Raw genomic sequence first — 19,417 nt, forward strand, 5'->3', positions numbered from 1 at the left:
CAAACTATTTTTAACATTAAACTATATGACCCAACAATTTGACTCATAGGCATTTACTCAAGAGAAACACAAATATATGTCCACCCAGAGACCTGTACGTGAATTTCATAGCAGTTTTATACATAACAATCCAAATTTTAAAATAAACAACTCCAATATCTACCAAAAGACCCAGAGATAAATTATGGTATACCCATAGAATGGGCAGTACTCAACAACAGGAAGGATCACAGTACTACTGCACAAAACATAGGGGAACCTTAAAAATAAAATGCTGAATGAGAGAAGCCAAACACAAGAGAGCTGTAGGACGCCATTTATATAAAACTTTAGTAAAGACATTTCTAATCTCGGGCACCTGGGTGGCTCAGTCGTTAAGCGTCTGCCTTCGGCTCAGGTCATGATCCCAGGGTCCTGGGATCGAGCCCCGCATCGGGCTCCCTGCTCCGCGGGAAGCCTGCTTCTCCCTCTCCCACTCCCCCTGCTTGTGTTCCCTCTCTCGCTATGTCTCTCTCTGTCAAATAAATAAATAAAATCTTAAAAAAAAAAAAAAAAGACATGTCTAATCTACAGTGATAGAAGACAAATCAGCGGTTGTCCAGGACAGGACAGATGGGAGAGGTGACTGGGAAGAGGCATAAGGAAACTTTATGGGGTAAGATCAATGTTTTGTATCCTGATTATATTGGTGGTTACACTGGTGAAGATGTGTCAAAACTCATGGAATTGTACACTTAAAATGTGTAAGTTATATCTCAATCAAAGCTATTAAAAAACTGTATCTCAATCAAAGCTATTAAAAAACCAACCTAATTACCTTTTATTTTCTCCAACAATTGACTCTGGTACATGGTGTATCTTAATGCCTGCATCCATGGCCTCACATCATGCTGTTTACATGAACGCAGAGCTTCACTGAAGAGTGGAATAAGACAATCCTGCCAGAGAAAAACCAAAACCACTTAATATAAACAGCCTCCTTATATGTTCGTAGGTTGAGGTAAGCTGTAACCCCCATAAGCCAACTACTCCAGGCTCATCTAATTAAACTCTCCACTTTCTTCACTATCTTCTGATCACAAGAGGAAAGACATTGTAAGAGCAAAATCTTTATTTTGGGGGGGAAAAAAAATTCCAATTTATCAATATACTGAATAAAGCACATTTTATAAAAAATAAACACAGCATATTTACTATAAAGAAGTTGAATTACAGAGAAACATAAAACTATTGGCTTTATAAGCAGATTCTCAAAGACTATAATTCCCTTGGGAAGGGCCCATCTTTGGTTTAAACTTTACCCTATCTGGAAGAGGATGAGGTGTCACCATTATTATTATTAACTTTTTTTTTTTTTTTTAAAGTAAGCTGTTCGCCCAATGTGGGGCTTGAACTCACAACCCTGAGATCAGGAGCTGCATACTCTACCAACTGAGCCAGCCAGGTGCCCAAGAGAGTCTTTGTTTTAATCAAATCTACAATTTATAACACCTATCAATGGAAAACATATTTATATACACAACTCTTCTTCCAAAAAAAAAAAAAAAAAGGAAAAAATTAAGTAATTAGCCATCCTTGAAATGATATATCTTAGGTTCCTCCATCTGCCTCACACACTTCTCAAATGAAAATGTGCCTGAAAATGACATTTTAGATTTCTGGGTTTACTAGCTTGTCCAACAAATGCTACTTTAAAAATTCAAAAAAATCTTGGGGCGCCTGGGTGGCTCAGTCAGTTGGGTATCTGACTCTTGGTTTTGGCTCAGGTCATGATCTCAAAGGTGTGGGATTGAGCCCTAAGCTGGGCTCCAGGCTCAGCGGGGAGTCTGCTTGACATTCTCTCCCTCTGCCCCTTCTCCATGGTCTCTCTCACATTAATAAATCTTAAAAAAAAAAAAAAATTTTCCCACACGAATGCCTATTAATGTTCAGAAGAACATCCTGATAAGGACACATATATACACACCTCTGTTGAAAGTCTGCTAGAAACTGTGTTCTCCAAAGCAGAAGAGCAATACAGCTGTAAGGTACTTAGAACTGGCAGAGACTGTGAAACTGTTAAAGTAGAAAGTCTCAGTGGTCCAATAGCTATGCGGGAGGTTTGCTTCAAGTACTTTACCACATTTCTGAAACACAATATTCACTGTCAATTAATAAATGAGATTTTCCAACCTGTGTAATCACTGAAGGGATAAGGTGGTTTGGTAAGATGCTACTACAGTGGCATCCAAAGAGGAGGAAGGAAGAGGAGCTGCCTGCCCTTTAGTAAAATTACATAAGCAAGTCAAGACATGCTTCTGGGGATTTCTACAATTTAGTTAGTTTCAACCTCTATATATGTTGCCAAGTGGCATTCTTGTATCATACGACTTCTACAACAAAAATGAAGCTGTCATGACTAACATTGTAGTGATCACGTAATCGACTCCTCCCCAAAGCACATACATTTACCATACGGTATACATAGTGCACACCAACCTCTTTAGGATTAAACTTACTCAGTTATGGACTGCCACTTCTGATCTTGTTCCATATGGTTTAAAGCAGTTGCCAGACAAACAGAACTTCTCAACAACTGAACTTCAATGGATTTCTGAAGTTCCCTTGGATCAGGACTTAACATATTAGGAAGAAGTTTTTTCATATCTACAGAAGTTAAATAAATTCCATGAAGTTAATTTGCTTTTAATGTGTTAAGAGTGGTATTTTGACAATACTGAAAAGTTATCACCAATGAGAACATTCTTTCATATTTAAATTCAGCCAGCTGAACACTATGACTAAGCATTTCTGATAGCTATATAAAAAATATAGTCCACATTCAAATTATATCTCAGATCTGCCTCAAAACAGCTGATTTCCAAAGTTCCAAAAATCTGTAAATCAACCTACTACATTTAAAGGGGCAAATCTAGCCCTACTCTGCAAACCTTACTGAATCTAGCAACTTACTGGTAACACACAAACCACTCACCATACTAACTTTAGTGTTAATATTTTACACAATGTTCCAGTTGTGGTAAGAAAGTTAATGAACCACAGTAAAAGGTCAAGAAAAATATTTAGCTTAAAGACTACTTAAACTTTTTCAAACGTGGCTAGATAAATCTCAAAGTCTTACGATAGTCTTTTTTTAGTTTAATTTTACTCAAACTATTTTTATTTGCCAAATCAAATATAAGTAAAACAGACCTAAAGATGTTCCTTCACGTATGATTCTGCTCCAAAATAAATGTACAAAAACTTCCAGATTTTCCAGTAAAATACTAAGCCAAACATCTTGAGCAACTTGTCTATAAAATACTTAATTCTAAGATTATTATTTCAAATACCTATTTTCTCTTTTGATCCTCCAGCAAGTAGACTGATATTTTCTCCTGGTAACAATTCTAATTGCTCAGTACATTCAACAAATTCTCCAGATTCAAAACTGCTTAGTGATCTGTAATTAAAATACCAGTTAGCTTGTATTACACTTATCCAGCCTGTGGGATCATTCAAAAAAAGTAGAACAAATTCTGGAAAAACACAGCACAGTTACACAGCATTCTCTTGATGAGGTTCCTTCTATGTGGGCCATCATTTTTTATTTCTATTTTCAAGATGTGACTACCAATTTAATTAGCACTAAAATCGGAGTGGCAAACCAGAAAGCTACAGCTATCGTAGTCATTCACAGTTTAGCATACTCACCCCTCCATGTTTCCTTACTCTTTTTGTAGCCTGTTATCTTTGGGAGACCATCCAACAAACTGACAGATCTTGCAGGGCATTGCCAACATGTGATTCTCCCCAAACTACCTCTAAATTCGCTACATGGCCCCATTCCCCACCTAAAGCCCAGGCCCCTGGAGGGCTCCTATTCTATTATCTCAGCCTTCCATCTCATCCCACCTTTCACTACTGGCCTCCCTCCCTCTCTCCCTTGTTCAACGTGTTTCACAGAAGCTTTTTTTTTTTTTAAGATTTTATTTATTTGACAGAGAGTGAGAGAGGGAACGCAAGCAGGGGGAGTAGGAGAGGGAGAAGCAGGCTTCCTGCTAAGCAGGGAGCCCAACATAGGGCTCGATCCCAGGACCCTGGGATCATGACCTGAGCAAAGGCAAATGCTTAACAACTGAGCCACCCAGGCACCCCGCTGTTTCTCTCCTTTAAAAGAATTCTTCCTTTCCATCTCCTCATGCCTCTAATGCTAGGACGAGAGGCCTTCTAGCTCCCTACCTACTGGCTGCTACTTTCAGAACACTGTTCTCATTCCTACTATAGCTGCTTTCCAACCAAGACAACGACTCCGTTTCTTAATCTCTTCTCCATTAATCTACTCTTCTTTTCTTGTTCCCCCCCCCTTACAACGCAGCCTGAATCCAGCACTAGAAATGTAACATCAATGACTGCATCTGCCTCCCCCTTAAAAGCTCCAAGCCTGGGCCAAGGCAACCACACGCTTCTCATGTGAGCCGCAACTGATGAACTGTCGAGGTTTGGTAACAACACCCTTATCATTCCTGCCGCTACAGGGTCTGACTCCTCTCCAGAGGTAGGTTCCCTGCTTCCCCACTAGGCTCTACAATGCCCTCACACTCTCAGCTAATGACAGACTCCTCAACACACACACGCACACACACACACAGCCCCACAGGCTTTCATTTCCTCTACTCTTAATCCACCATCTACCCGCTCCCAAAACTCTGTCCATATCCAACTACTTTCCTTGGGTGCAAAAAAGGTGGGTCCTTTTTTCCAGTTAATCCTTCAATCAATGTTCTTTATCCTGTTTCTTCAACCTCTGCTTTCTAGTCACTCCTTCCCCTGAGCTTAAAAGAACACTTAATCTCTCCAATACTTCAATACACAACATTCTCCTCCAGCCACAGCTTCCTCTCCTTGACTTCATGAAAAACTCACTACCCAAGTAATCTTTAGAGAACTTTTGATTTCCAAGTTTCTTCACTACTCAATAGTATTCAGCCTGGCTGCTTCTCCTCTCTCTCTCTCTCCAAAGCTCTTCTTGCGTGCAGTCTCTGGAGCTCCTAACAAGGCAGACTACCCCAGTTGGTTCTCCTACATCTCGGAACTCTTCCTTCCTCAGTGTCTTTGTGTTTTTTATCAATGGCTTCACCTCCCCTCCTTTAAAAAAGATGCTCGTAACGATTCTGTCCTTGGCCCTCTTTACTTTTCACTCACCCATCCCCAGAGCTTTATCTGTAACTGGGTAGATTACAAAGGCTCTGGAGTATAGAGTTTAAAAGAAGGTTTTTTACTGTCACCTACATGCAAATGATCCCCAAATCATTCTCTATCTTAGACTTTTCTCCTTTGCTCCAAATCCAATTCTTAATTGCTTATTAAACAATCTCCTCTGCATGTTTCATTTGCACCTTAAACACACCTCATTGTTCTGTGTGCTCCTACTTCAATTAATAGTGTCTGTTTCTCCCTCTACCTTTGACCCACAGATTAGTGGTCTACATGCCGCCACCCTTGCCATCAATCCACCTACAGTCTCTTCACAACACAGCAGAGTGAACCACTAAGTCAGATCAGGACATGCCTCTCCTGTTCAAATCTCACCTAAGATTTTCTCTTCTTATTAGGACTCGAAGTCCTCCTCACAGTCCTACTCTCTACCCTTATCTCTTATTATTCACTCTGCTTCATCAAGAGTGGCCTCCAGGGTATTTCCAGAACATTCAAAGCACATCATTCTTCCATCAGATCTGTTTCCTCAAGTCTTTGCTCAAATGTCATGCTGATGGCATTCCCAACCTTGTCTGTGTGTCTGTGTCTCCTCTAGAAAGGAGCTCCTCAAGGGTCAGAATTCGTGTTTCATGAAATGTTGCACCCCACTGACTGGCATATAGTACATGGTCAATGGAGAAATTACCCATTAACATTTACTTTTTAGAAGCTGGGCTTCTCAATGGGAAGGAAAGCTAATGACCCGTGTCCAAGCCACTTACGGGTATGCAGATTTTGAATTAAAGGATTAATTCACTACATATACTTTGTGGGGTTTTTCAATTTAAATATTTATTTATTTAAGTAATCTCAACACCCAATGTGGGACTCGAACTCATGACCCCAAGATTGAGAGTCGCATGCTCCACCGACTGAGACAGCCAGGTGCCCCCAGTACATACATTTAAAATTAAGGGATTAATGAACAAACAATGAATCATGGAACACTACATCAAAAACTAATGATGTAATATATGGTGATTAACATAATAAAAAATTTTAAAAAAATAAAATTAAGGGATTAATACACAGAGGAACAAGAAAAAAGACAAGAAAGGGAATTTAATTTACAAATATTCATAAACTCTGCACTCCTTAGAATATTTTCAATCAATTCAAACCTACTTTAGAAACAGTCATCAAATGTGACCCTTTCTAAAGCAGTAACAAATTTCTCTTTATGTTTATTTTGTAAGCTCTAAGAATCAGTATCGAATGACTGTTTCAACAGTGACAAGACTGTTTTCCCACTGCATGAATACCTTCCTCACCTCTAATGTTGGTTTCTCACTGTAGTCATTTTCAAACAGCAATATTATTAGAACTTCAAATATCTTGCAATAGTAGATATGACCGATTTTAATATTTTTCTGCCGTAGAGGAAGACTTTAAAGCTACTGAAAATTTATTTAAATGAAAAAAAGTCCTTACTTTATGTAGTTGAAATCAGCTTTCAGGTTGAGAGAAGTGCTGCCGGTACTCTTCTTCAAGTCGTGGATAGCATTCTGCCACTCCTGTACGGCAGCCCAATCAGCAATGGAAATGTAGCACTCACACGCTTTATTTCCCAAATAATTTATAACCTCAGGGGAAGAGTCAGTTGGCTTGGACAACACAGTTTTTCTGGATTCACCTGAGTGAATGTATTTCATACAACAGAGATCCAGGGCAGTTATAAATATTTTAAAGAGCACAGAAATCTAAAAATACACAGTAAGATCATCAGTACAAACTATCTGACTACAGCTTTTTATTTAAATTCCAGATGCTCACCGTTCAGAGAATGTTTGGGGCTGGCACTGTTACGCCCAGCGTTGGCCAACGTGAGAACAGATTTCTCAAAGCTGGAGATGCAGCAATCAATACCTGTCATGGCGCACAAGTGCTCCTGGTACTCTACAGAGGCCTTTTCAAACCTTTAATGCAAATTCAAACAGTCTTTATTTTTAATTACCCACAGACTTCACTTCCAAAAAAAAAAAAAAAAAATTAATCACTCAACAAATTGAGCGAGGAAATAAATAAACCGAGTGGAGACAATGAGTTAATTATTTTGTGTGGGGTTGAAGTGAACAAAATTATGTTTTTCCTCCAACAAATGAAAATAAATTCAAAAATAAAAAAAAAAGGGGAGGGGCGCCTGCGTGGCACAGTTGGTTGGGCGTCTGGACTCCTGGTTTCGGCTCAGGCCATGATCTCAAGCCCCACACCAGGCGTCTCACTCAGTGTGGAGTCTCCTCAGACTTTCACCCTCTCCCTCTGTCCTTCCCTACTGTGCACAACTCTCTCAAATAAATAAATAGAATCTTAAAAGAAAAAAAAAGGCATAATACAGTAACAGAAGGGGCGCCTGGGTGGTTGTCAGTTAAGTGGTTACGTGCCTTGGGCTCGGGTCATCATCTCAGGGTCCCAGGATCAAGCCCCACAGCAGGCTCCCTGCTCAGCAGGGAGTCTGCTTCTCTCTCTCTCCCTCTGCCCCTTCCCACCACTTGTTCTCTCTTTCTCTCAAATAAATAAATAAAATCTTAGGGAAAAACCACAAAGGTATCCTTTACTTTAAAAAATATATATAACAGAAAATACTGATAAGTATCTGATTTCAATGTACACAAAGGCTAAAAAGAAGAATTTTTAAAAAGAACTCAAAGTAACAGATACTAATGACATAATTTGAAACTTTTAAGTACCAAAAACACCATAAATATTAAAAACAAATTACAAATCAAGAATTAGCATCAACAATCTTACTGTATAATAAAATCTCACAGATCAATACAGGAAAAAATGAGAGCCCATGAAGACATAATTTACATTTTAAAAAATCACAAATGATCAACAGAACATATGGGGAAAGTCCTACTATTAATCATTAATAAACAAATGTAAATTAAAACTATCTTCACTGATGATGATGGCAGGGCTGTTTTTCAGTGACCCTCAGTACTCAACAAAGGTGAGGGGAAGGGGTTATTATTATTCTTTTGTTAAGGATTAAACTGGAAAACGGTTTTCTGTACAGTAACTTAGCAAAAGAATGTACCATAACCCTTATGGTTTATAGCCTTTCTTCTAATAAATCAACTTGAAGGAATGAATTCAAAGAAAATAAACACAACTATAAGCTACAGTTTAAAAAATTAAGTGCCATGGTACATTAAGATTAGTAAAAAACATCAAAAATAACCTTACCTTTCAATAAAATTAACACTGTAGAATATTTAACATAGAAAAATATTTTTTAAAATATTGCTGAGTGGCAAAAGCAAAATGAGGTAACCAGCAAAAACAGTGATTTCTGGGAAAAGACTGTATATGAAAGAAAAAAAGAACTAAAATGGCATGTACACCAAAACAGTTTTCACTGGCAGATGGAATTATGAGCAGTTCTTTATTTCCTACATTTTCAAGATTTGGTAAAACTGACAAAAATATACACAGACTATAATGGTTCATGTTCATTTACCTAGCGAAATCATGAAGTTTAAATGCTGAGTACACAGGGCTAATGAGCAAGTACTCTAGTTTGTACCAGACTCTGAAATGAAAGGTTATCAATTACAGATCAAGTTCAAAAATATATAGAACAAGTATGGGGCGCCTGGGTAGCTCAGTTGGTTAAGCATCTGACTCCTGATTTAGGCTGAAGTCATGATCTCAGGATCATGAGAGATCAATCCCCACATCAGGCTCTGTGCCAGGCACGGAGCGCCCTTGAAATTCCTCTCCCTCTCCCTCTGTCCCTTTTCCCTGCTCCCTATCAAGAAAGAGAGACAGAAACATGGAAAGAAATAGGGGAAGAAAGAGAAGGAGAGAGAGAAAGAGAGAAGGAAGGAGAGAGAAAGAAATTAATTTACAAAACAATGGGCAGATCTTACTTTAAGGAAGATTGCTTACTAATCCATAAATAAGAAAGGCATCTAAGTTTTGCTCTACTTAAAGAACAGACTAAAGATGACTGCTAGTAAAATGACTTACAGCAAGTTTCAATTGCTGAAACTGAACAAAGCTGTTTTAACATTTAACTACAATGTTAGCCAGGAATACAGAGGATTTTTTTTTTTTAAGATTTTTATTTATTTGACAGAGAGAGACACAGCAAGAGAGGGAACATAAGCAGGGGGATTGGGAGAGGGAGAGCTGAAGGCAGATGCTTAATGACTGAGGCACCCAGGCGCCCCAGGAATAGAGGATTTAAATGTAAAGACTGGGGCGCCTGGGTGGCTCAGTTGGTTGGACGACTGCCTTCGGCTCGGGTCATGATCCTGGAGTCCCGGGATCGAGTCCCGCATCGGGCTCCCTGCTCGGCGGGGAGTCTGCTTCTCCCTCTGACCCTCTTCCCTCTCATGCTCTCTCTCTCTCATTCTCTCTCTCTCAAATAAACAAATAAAATCTTTAAAAAAAATATATAAAATAAAATAAAATAAATGTAAAGACATCCTATCACCTATTTCCTTCCTTCCAACTTACCTCCCTTCAGCCTGCTGGGCCACTGAATTAATCCAGAGAAGATTCTTTCCAACAATGGAAGATGACCAGACAGCAAGTCCCTGTATAGCTTCAGGACAATGAAGCTCACACAGCGCTTCTACCACCATCATGATGGTTACTTCCAATTCATTCCCCTGAGAGTTCATTCAGAAAAATTAATCATAGATCTCAATACCACTAAAATTTAAGTATCTACTAAATTTACAACTACTGATCACAATCTAAGCCCATTTAAAGGCCAATGTATTTAACAGTTATTTTTACAACAATGGTATTGTATTATTAGAATTCTTGAAAATTTACGCATAATGTATCTACAAAATCTAACAACCTTAACAACACATGGGTGTCAATCTTTACAAACTAAGTTACCCAAACACTGAAACTGTGGTATCTATACGAGTAACATGTCAAGTAATTATACAGCAAAAATCAAATATAAATAACCATGAATTAAAAGATTAATTTTATGTCTGAATATTGCTTACTGATATTATATCTAATTAATAAGCATTTGCAGGGCGCTTGGGTGGCTCAGTCATTAAGCGTCTGCCTTCAGCTCACATCATGATCCCAGGGCCCTGGGATCAAGCCCCCAACAGGCTCCCTGCTCAGCAAGAAGCCTGCTTCTCCCTCTCCCACTCCCCCTGCTTGTATTCCCTCTCTCACTGTCTCTGTCAAATAAATAAAATCTTTAAAAATAAACATTTGTTATTTTTGGATTCCACTTACTGGACCCATCTATAAGCCAGCACTTTCCCCATATAACATTATATGTACCTTTGCATACATTATAAATTATATATACGTTCCTATACATTATACAATTCTTTAAAATTATGATGAGAATTTTCTTCTAAAAATTTGTAAGAATTACCTTTAAAGTTCCAATCTTAAACATTAAGTGATACATATTTTGATATGTTATAAGCACAAAATATGAATAGGTGACTTTGGAAGTTACTGCTTATACAAAATATTGAATCAAAAACCTCTGAAATGTAGGTTTTGAATGAAAAGAAATTTTAACTTATTTCATCCATAGATTAAATCACAATAAAGGAATTAAACTCAAATTTTTCTAATTAACAGATTTAAAACTAACTCCAAATACACTTTACCTGAGATAGATTTGTCTTCATTTCTGTAAGCAAGTCAAAGCCGTGTCTCACGGTCACAGCAGGCTGGCCTGCCAACAACCCAACCCTCATAATGGAGAGTCGGATCCGCGTCAGCCAGTCTTGGCAAGTTTGGCGATTAGTATAAAAAAAAGTCCTAATGACCTTTAGAATAAAGAAAAAGAAGAACTCAGGACTGGTTTCAAGATTCTAGGTACAGATGTCTCAAATACACAAGAGTATGGTGATTTCAGCTCTACACGCACTGCCAGGCTTGCCCATGAAAATGCTACAAAGCAACACTCAGCCCACTGAAACCAACCTTGGGAGGTGATGTTAATGCATTAGCGCACCCTTCATATGCATTATACATTAACTTCTCCAAATTTTCCAGATACTGCAGAAGAAGAACAAGTCTAAGCTGGTTGCTACTGTGGCCTTCATCATTGTCTGCAGTTGTCCACTGACTAACATCTTGATCGGGATTTAATGTGTGAGCTGCAAGACTTCTAATGATACCTTAAAGCAAAGACAACATTCCAAATTTAAAAGAAATCTTTAAAGATTCTAGAAGTTGGAGATAATTTCACAAAACCACATTTATCAAGCATCCTCTGTACATCCATCATTTAAAAACAAAACTCCCAACATGAAAGATCTATTTTAGGGGAAAAAAGTGTTTTCTCTACACAAATCCCCTAGTTTTTGAACAAAAGTAGATACCATGTTGTTGTCAACACAATTACTTGATTAAAGTTTATTCTAACAAATAGTACCTGAAAGATTGTCAGAGTATTAAAGAAAAACAAAGTGTATACTCTCAAATTCTTGTTCTAACAAAGATAAGAAGTCCATTATTTCTTACTGTAAGAAGGGTTTGAAAGTATTTATATCACAAAGTTTGAAAAAGCACAAAGAGCTGATTACCTTCAATGGTCTGGAAGGTATCCTGAGCTCTGCCCAATGGGGTTCTCAACTTAGAGAGGACAGTGAACTGTGCTGCCTCCCAAATAGCCCACTGCCAAAGGATAGCATCTGTCTTTAGAAGATTTCGGGGAATTGTTGATTGGTCACGCTTATCCAGTCTCTGGCAGCTATAGAACAATCTTTCTAACCAATTGTCCTTCCTGGGAAAAGCAGTTTCATATTTAACAGACAATGACAAATTCATTAAAAAAAAAAAATTGCCAGGGGAATAGGAGTAGGGGATTACAATTTTTCCTACCTCAAAAAGGCAAAACCTTTAACACTGAGCAGCATTATAACCCTACCTTTCATTGTGAGGTCTTTTACAGTAAAACAGGATGGGGTATGGTGTGGATGGCTTATTAGGGGTAAATGGCTTATGACACTTCAGCTACCAGGATAAAACATTCATTGCAACTAAGCATCTGCAGAATGTCTATGTCCCTAGGCCTCTCCCCAAAGCATTCATGACTAGGTCAGAGCAGTTAACTGTCAAAATATTTCAATCTCAAAACCCATTTTTGTTTCTTCAGATACTATCTTCAAAGCAATTCTTCTTACTGCCGAAAACAAAAGTAACCCATTTGAGAAGGTATCACTTTCTGTTCTGCCACTCCGGACATATTTTCTCCTCAAAATGGGAATAGGGTCAAGATATTCAAGAATATTTAAGTTATTTTCGCACATGAAGGAGTCAGGGAAAATCTTACCCTGTTCTGTGAGAATTCCCATACAAAACAAAACTAATAACATCAGAGAAATCTTGTGGATGGAATGTGTTACTTGGTGCTTTGCACATGTGACTTCTTAATGCTAAAGAAATTTCTTGAATTTCTGTGTGATTGTTATTGCTGGAGAAAGAAAATAAAGTCACTGTTACACAAAATGTTTTAGTTAAAAGGTTACTTCATACTGTAAATGGGCTATTTCCTTGCTAACTAAATGTAGAAATGAAAAAATAAAACTGAGACTTCAAAATAAGAGATGTTACAACTTGAAAATTAACTTAAAAACAATAAAGATTACACTTGAATTTTTCAAGTAACTGTACTAAGAAACACATTTTGGCATGTGTTATATATTATATAAATTATTATAGATAGGGGCGCCTGGGTAGCTCAGTCATTGGGCATCTGCCTTCGGCTTAGGTCATGATCCCAGGGTCCTGGGATCCAGCCCCGCATTGGGCTCTCTGCTCAGCGGGAAGCCTGCTTCTCCCTCTCCCACTCCCCCTGCTTCTGTTCCCTCTCTTGTTGTCTCTGTCAAATAAATAAATAAAATGTTTTTTTAAAAAAATTATCATATATTATATAAGTTATTCAGTACTTATCATGAGCTTCTAAGTTTATAAAAAATATTAAACTTCGTTACTTTCTTCTAGACCTGCACAATTTGATCCTCTGACATCTCTTCAATCACTGAGAGGTGCCATACGAGATGTGACATTAATTCACTATTAGGCAATTTGTCTCTTCCTAAAGGACTACTAGGCAGTCTGAACAGTGGGATGCTTTTGTTCCAACACAACTGTTATACCTCAAAACAACATCTAAAGGAATTGACTTCAACAGTTTTCCAAATGCTTGTCGAATACGAGTTCCACTATGGACAAGTTGAACACGGCAAACATCAACACACCTACAGAAAGATGAAACAGATAACGTGAGTGTGGAAGCAGCTTTAAGTTATTAGGATCAGGTGAGATGATAGGGTCTTTAGTCCATACCTCTGTAGAAGATCATCTGGCAAAGAAGACGACAAAGCATGTAGACTGCTGCATGCTTGCAGACAGATACTCACATCTTCAACAAGAGCTATTAGAAATTAAAAGACACTTTCAGCTTGCCAAAATTACATGCCAGCATGTCCTAACTTCCTGAACCCACTCACTCATTCCACAAACAGTTAAGTGCCTCCCATGGACTAGGCCCTGCTCCTGCCTAGAACCCTTGATGGCAGTAACATTTGGGAAAATCACACATTCAACAAAACCCACTCAAAGTCACGAGCCTTCACCTCAACCATTTTCTGAAGGAGATTTAAAAGTATACAGAATGTAAAAACATTCACATCAGCTTAAAAATGTGACAATCACTTAAAAATAATTTACATATTAAGAATAAGTTAAGACAGGGGCGCCTGGGTGGCTCAGTCATTAAGCATCTGCCTTCGGCTCAGGTCATGATCCCAGTGTCCTGGATCGAGCCCAGCACTGGGCTCCCTGCTCAGCGGGAAGCCTGCTTCTCCCTCTCCCACTCCCCCTGCTTGTGTTCCCTCTCTCGCTGTCTCTCTCTGCCAAATAAATAAAATCTTTAAAAAAGAAAAATAAGTTAAGACAGATTATGCATCTGCCACTGAGATAGGAATTATACATTTCATGTTATGAAAATGTTCAAGTGACGATCTTTCTCTCATGACCAAAGATCCCTTTTAAGAGCAGGTAACAGAATTTTTAAAAATCACAGAATCTTACTGTTGGCTAAAAGGCCTTTGCAAAATTTATGGAAAGATGGAAGAGAAAATAAAGGTGCATATGTTTCAGACTTCTTCATTAAAACAGCCACTTCCAAAGCCCAGGTCATTAACAGTTTCCTGAAATACAAAATAGCCAGTTGACTTTACATTAAAAGAGAAAGAAAAATATAAAAATATATTCTTCTTACATTACTTTGCTTTTGGTTTCTTTAAATATCTCAAGCAACAGGAAACAAAAACTGAAACTATAGAAATTCCTTTGTCAAAAAGTTGTATGCCTTTTAAAAAATTTCCCCGGGGTGCCTGGGTGGCTCAATCAGTTAAGGTCTGCCTTCAGCTCAGGTCATGATCTCAGGATCCTAGGATGGAGCCCCATGTGGGGCCCCCTGCTCAGTGGGGAGGCTGCTTTTCCCTCTCCCCTTCCCCTTTCCCCCTGCTCATGCTCGCACGCTTTCTCAAATAAATAAAATCTTAAAAAAAAAAAAGAAAGAAAGAAAAAGAAAAATTTCCCCAAACTAGCATTAAGTTGGTGCAAAGAATATAAAAAAACCTCTACAGATACATTCTTCTACAAAACATTGCAGGGCAGGGAGGTTTCATTTAATTCTTTTGGGAAAGAACAAGAAATCCTAAATAATAAAGCCGTATTTTGAAGTGTTTCATAATGAAGCTGCTCCACCCTACTATCTCAATAATCTGGATTTCCTATCGTCAAATTACATAGCTAAGTTAATAAAAGTTAAGAATACTTAATATTAGGAAATATTATTTAGTTACCTTGTATCCTGGTTAAGATTATCTTTCTTAAGCAATATTCCCAGGAGATTCAGTATAATTGAGAAATGTTTTTTTGTAGCTGTAGTTACAGTACTTATCACAGCTCCATCAAACAAAGATGGGGATGAAGAACTAAGACTACTAGATATAAAGTGATCGTGCCTGGAAGACAAAGGAAAAATCATCTTTTCAGCTCTAATTTAAAAAAAAAAAAAACAACTCCAAAGTCAACATGTATTTTTAAAAATCTGTACTTTCAAGAGCCCATCCTCCCCTATAAAAATGAAAAAAACAAAACAAAACCCTGTTTACAAGAAGTATCTGTACAGTACAGTACCTGGTACAATGAGAATACAACGTGTAGAGCACAGCATACTGAATGGCGGGGAAGTGAACAGCCAGGTCACCATGCACAATCATCAGATTCTTACTCAGCAGGGCAAAGACAGTTGGAGATAGCGCCCACATCTGATGATGTACAAAAGAAAACAAATGTTTGGCTCCTCCAAGACACACACGAGCTTATTCCTCAAAATATGTGTATACATTTTTAAAAGTTAAAATGACAGGGGCGCCTGGATGGCTCATGACCTGAGCCGAAATCAAGAGTTGGATGCTTCACCGACTGAGTCACCCAGGTGTCCCTGAGCTGTACACTTTAAGTGGGAATTGTACGATGTTTGATTTATAGCAATAAAGATATTTTTTTAAAAAAAGAGAAAAAAACAGGTGCCTGGGTGGCTCAGTCGGTTAAGCGTCTGCCTTCGGCTCAGGTCATGATCTCAGGGTCCTGGGATCGAGCCCCGTGGTAGGCTCTTTGCCCACTGGGGAGCCTGCTTCTCCCTCTCCTCCTGCCCCTCTCCCTGCTTATGCTCGTGCTCGCTCTGTCTCTCAAATAAAGTAATTTTTTTTAAAAAAAGGAAGAGAAAAAGATACTCAGCTGTATTTGGCCCACAGGCTGCAGTCTACTGAGTCCTGATTTAAACAAAATCCTCTGTACCCCCCAATGTAGCAAACTGCCTCTCAATCTTCGATACACTACACATGGCAAGGTGCCCTATCCAATGAGAAAAGAGGAACATCCTGCCACTCCTAAGCTTTACCCACCCTTCCCTTTTCCTTCTGCTGCTAATACACTCCATTACACCTGACTGCCCCTTCCTGACCCACTCTGTTTCCAGAATGCAAGACAAAAAACCTCCTCAAATCTATATACAATGTGAATTCCTCAACAATGAAATTTTAGGGTCTGAGTAGAGTTTACTGTACACCATCAGCCATGACTAGCAGTGGGGGAAGGAACTGCTACTCATCAAGTGACACAAGGCAACAATCTAATCAGGAAAGCATGCAAATCTAAACATCAAATTTGACTTTCCCCTCCCTTCTCTTTTAGAAAACTTTATCCCTTCCTTTTTTTTTTATTAGAAGTAATGTCTTCCAATCCTGCAAGGTCTAACAGAAGGGAAAAAAATAAAGCAATAATAATTATCAATCAAAAGCAAGGTCATGTCAAATTTCTTAAAAAGAGGAAATCTTTATTCTATTCCCAAAAGAATATATGAATATTCCTAGAGAAAAGTAGGCACTCAAAAAGGAAGACCATATGTAGGCACTAACGTTAGTGAAGGGGAGAAAAGCAGGGAAGAAGGAGCTGCAAATTAAAAGAACTATACAAATCTGAGCTGTGAAAAATGTTGACAAATGTTTTATAGGCATGCTAGAATACATACAAATGTATAAAAGACATTTTTTAAAAGATAAAATACAAAAAGTCTTTGAAGTGTTGTCAAAGAAAGGAAGAGGAAAGCGAAATACAATGGCAAGAAAACATTCCTGTCAATTTTAATGATCCAGGCATGTCCCACATATGGCAGTGGGTTCTACAGTGACTCTGGAGATACTGACATGGTAATAGTAGTAAATAAGATAGGTAAACATGCAATGAAGAGAGGCTTAAGTGAGAATAAAACAAAGCACTGCAAGTAAAAACTCACCCCAATTAGTGAGTTTTTGGCATTTCCAATTGTAGTCAGGGCACTGAGGTCAAATATAACTACAAATTTTGCATTGTCTACATTGAATATGTGATTTTTAAAAGCCTCATGTTTTATTTCAGAGCAGGCATCAGGAAGTTGTAGACTATGTAGCAGGTTGTTTAGGGCACAAGTCATTTCCCCCAAAATTAATTTATAGGCAGTCTCCAAAACAGGAATATTCTTCAGGCTGAGCACTGCTTGATAAACAGCATGGGCTACAGCAACAACCTTTAAAGAGAGAATTCAGGAAAGTGATAATTAAACGGAAAAGAAAATTACTAACTGCATAATGTGATGGTACAAATTAATTTTAAGACCAATAAATTCACTGTCCAAAACACCAAAGACCTAAATTTTTTTAAAAACCCAACCTTAGGGAAGCTACATGTGTCAGTAAATTTATGTCAGTAAGTTTATAAAAATCTTCAAAACTTTATTCCAGAGTCCTCTAAATAAAAAGTTCTTAAAAGGCCATTTTTAAAAAGTGGCTGGGATCAAAACACACATAAAAAGAGCTATTTATTACAATTACTTTTCCTCTATCTACTTGGAAAGCCTGTAGTGGTTTTGACTGGGAGTCAGCTGAGAAGCTAATAATGAAATTTATGACATACACAGTATCTCTGAATTTATGACTTAATACAGCTGCCTGTTTTATGAAATTTTAATAAAACAAACTTAATAAAAAGAAATTATGGAAATCTGATAAGAATATGTGGCACAGTACAACAATCAGCAAATACTAAGTTATATAAATCATTTAATCACTATATTTTAAAACATTTATCATTTCACTCCATTTCATTTATATAGCCTAGTAAGTAACTTGAATCAACTCTTCAATGACTAAAGTTACTAAAGTCCTTGTCAATGCAACACTTACCTCCTTTTCTTTATGATAACGCAAAAATAGTAGTTTAGATGATGGTATGAACAGTTTTTCTACAAATGATGATGGCAGTTTTGTATTTATCTGTTCAACAATCTAAAAGAATAAAATAAAAAGAAGTGAGCTACCAAGACACAACAGGACATGGGGGAACTTTACATGCATCAAGTTAACTGAAAGAAGCCCATCTGACATGGCTACACACTATGATTCCAACGATATGCCATTCTGGAAAAGGCAAAACTATGGAGACAGTAGTATCCATAGTTACCAGGGATTCAGGAGGGATGAACAGGTGGAGCACAAGACATTTTTAGGTTTCACTATTCCATATGATACTACAATAATGAATATGTGGCATTATTCACTTGTCAAAACCCACAAAATGTACAATCCAGAGAGTGAACCCTAAGGTAAACTACAGACCTCAGTAAATAACGTGTCAATTTGGTTCATCAACTGTAATAAATGTTCCACACTAAAGCAAGACGTTAATAATGAGGGAAACTGGGACACCTGGGTGGCTCAGTCAGTTAACTGTCTGCCTTCGGCTCAGGTCATGATCCCAGGGTCCTGGGATCGAGTCCCCCATGGGGCTCCTTGCTCAGCAGGGAGTCTGCTTCTCTGTCTGCCTACCACTCCCCCTGCTTGTGTGCGCACGCTCTGACACATAAACAAAATCTTAAAAAAAATAATAATAATGAGGGAAACTACTGTGGGAGAGCGTATGGGAACTCCACACCTAAGGCTCAATTTTTGTGTAAACCTAAAAACTACTCTGAAAAATATCTATTAATTAAAGAAGTAATATATCTAAACTGTATTTTAAGGCCTTAACATTATGACAGTAAAACGTCTAGATACCTATATAGGATATATGTATCTATACTTAATTAAACATGGGCTACTTTTTTTTTACATTGGCAAAGAGAGGTATAACTTTTGACAGAAATGTTCAGCAGAGTATCACCTAGAATTTGCTTTAAAACAATCCAGCTGGCGGGGCACCTGGGTGGCTCAGTCAGTTAAGCGTCTGCCTTCGGCACAGGTCATGATCCCAGGGTCCTGGGATCAAGCCCCACATCGGGCTCCCTGCTCAGCTGGGAGCCTGCTTCTCCCTCTGCCCACCCCCCCACTGTGATCTCTCTCTCTCTCTCTCTCAAATAAATCTTTAAAAAATAATAAATAAATAAATAAATAAAACAATCCAGTTGGGGATGGAGACACAGCAAGGAAGAGGCAGGCAGTCAGAGAGGCCTAGATGAAACCAGATAGACCATGTGTTTCTATTTATAAGAAAGAGTATTAAGTATACAGAGATTCATTATGCTATTCTGTTTTTTTTTTAATATACTTCAAAATGTCCATAATAAATGGGGGAGAGAAGGAAGAATATTTATGGTTAAGAATAAAAATTATAAAACAAG

General features: G+C 38.0%; 1 protein-coding gene across 4 annotated transcripts in view; it reads right to left on the reverse strand.

Annotated features, from left to right (window-relative positions):
• The window catches only part of SMG1 (SMG1 nonsense mediated mRNA decay associated PI3K related kinase), a 104,756-nt gene that overhangs the window by 40,527 nt on the left and 44,812 nt on the right, over positions 1 to 19,417 (reverse strand). For all 4 annotated transcript variants that reach the window (XM_088017388.1, XM_088017387.1, XM_028091694.2 and 1 more), the window contains 18 exons: positions 17,985 to 18,086; positions 17,060 to 17,329; positions 15,400 to 15,530; positions 15,063 to 15,224; positions 14,284 to 14,402; positions 13,537 to 13,624; positions 13,347 to 13,448; positions 12,521 to 12,661; positions 11,772 to 11,971; positions 11,167 to 11,363; positions 10,848 to 11,009; positions 9,706 to 9,860; positions 7,012 to 7,154; positions 6,670 to 6,871; positions 3,333 to 3,442; positions 2,499 to 2,646; positions 1,967 to 2,126; positions 818 to 938 (listed from right to left, as the gene is read on the reverse strand). In XM_088017388.1, the coding sequence (XP_087873514.1) occupies positions 818 to 938; positions 1,967 to 2,126; positions 2,499 to 2,646; positions 3,333 to 3,442; positions 6,670 to 6,871; positions 7,012 to 7,154; positions 9,706 to 9,860; positions 10,848 to 11,009; positions 11,167 to 11,363; positions 11,772 to 11,971; positions 12,521 to 12,661; positions 13,347 to 13,448; positions 13,537 to 13,624; positions 14,284 to 14,402; positions 15,063 to 15,224; positions 15,400 to 15,530; positions 17,060 to 17,329; positions 17,985 to 18,086 (2,713 nt within the window). The remainder of the gene's footprint in view (positions 1 to 817; positions 939 to 1,966; positions 2,127 to 2,498; positions 2,647 to 3,332; positions 3,443 to 6,669; positions 6,872 to 7,011; positions 7,155 to 9,705; positions 9,861 to 10,847; positions 11,010 to 11,166; positions 11,364 to 11,771; positions 11,972 to 12,520; positions 12,662 to 13,346; positions 13,449 to 13,536; positions 13,625 to 14,283; positions 14,403 to 15,062; positions 15,225 to 15,399; positions 15,531 to 17,059; positions 17,330 to 17,984; positions 18,087 to 19,417) is intronic.

This window comes from Eumetopias jubatus, unplaced genomic scaffold, assembly GCF_037043125.1.
Source record: "Eumetopias jubatus isolate StellerSeaLion01/CBP00866 unplaced genomic scaffold, mEumJub1_p1.0 scaffold_12, whole genome shotgun sequence".
In the NCBI taxonomy this organism is placed as follows: Eukaryota; Metazoa; Chordata; class Mammalia; order Carnivora; family Otariidae; genus Eumetopias; species Eumetopias jubatus.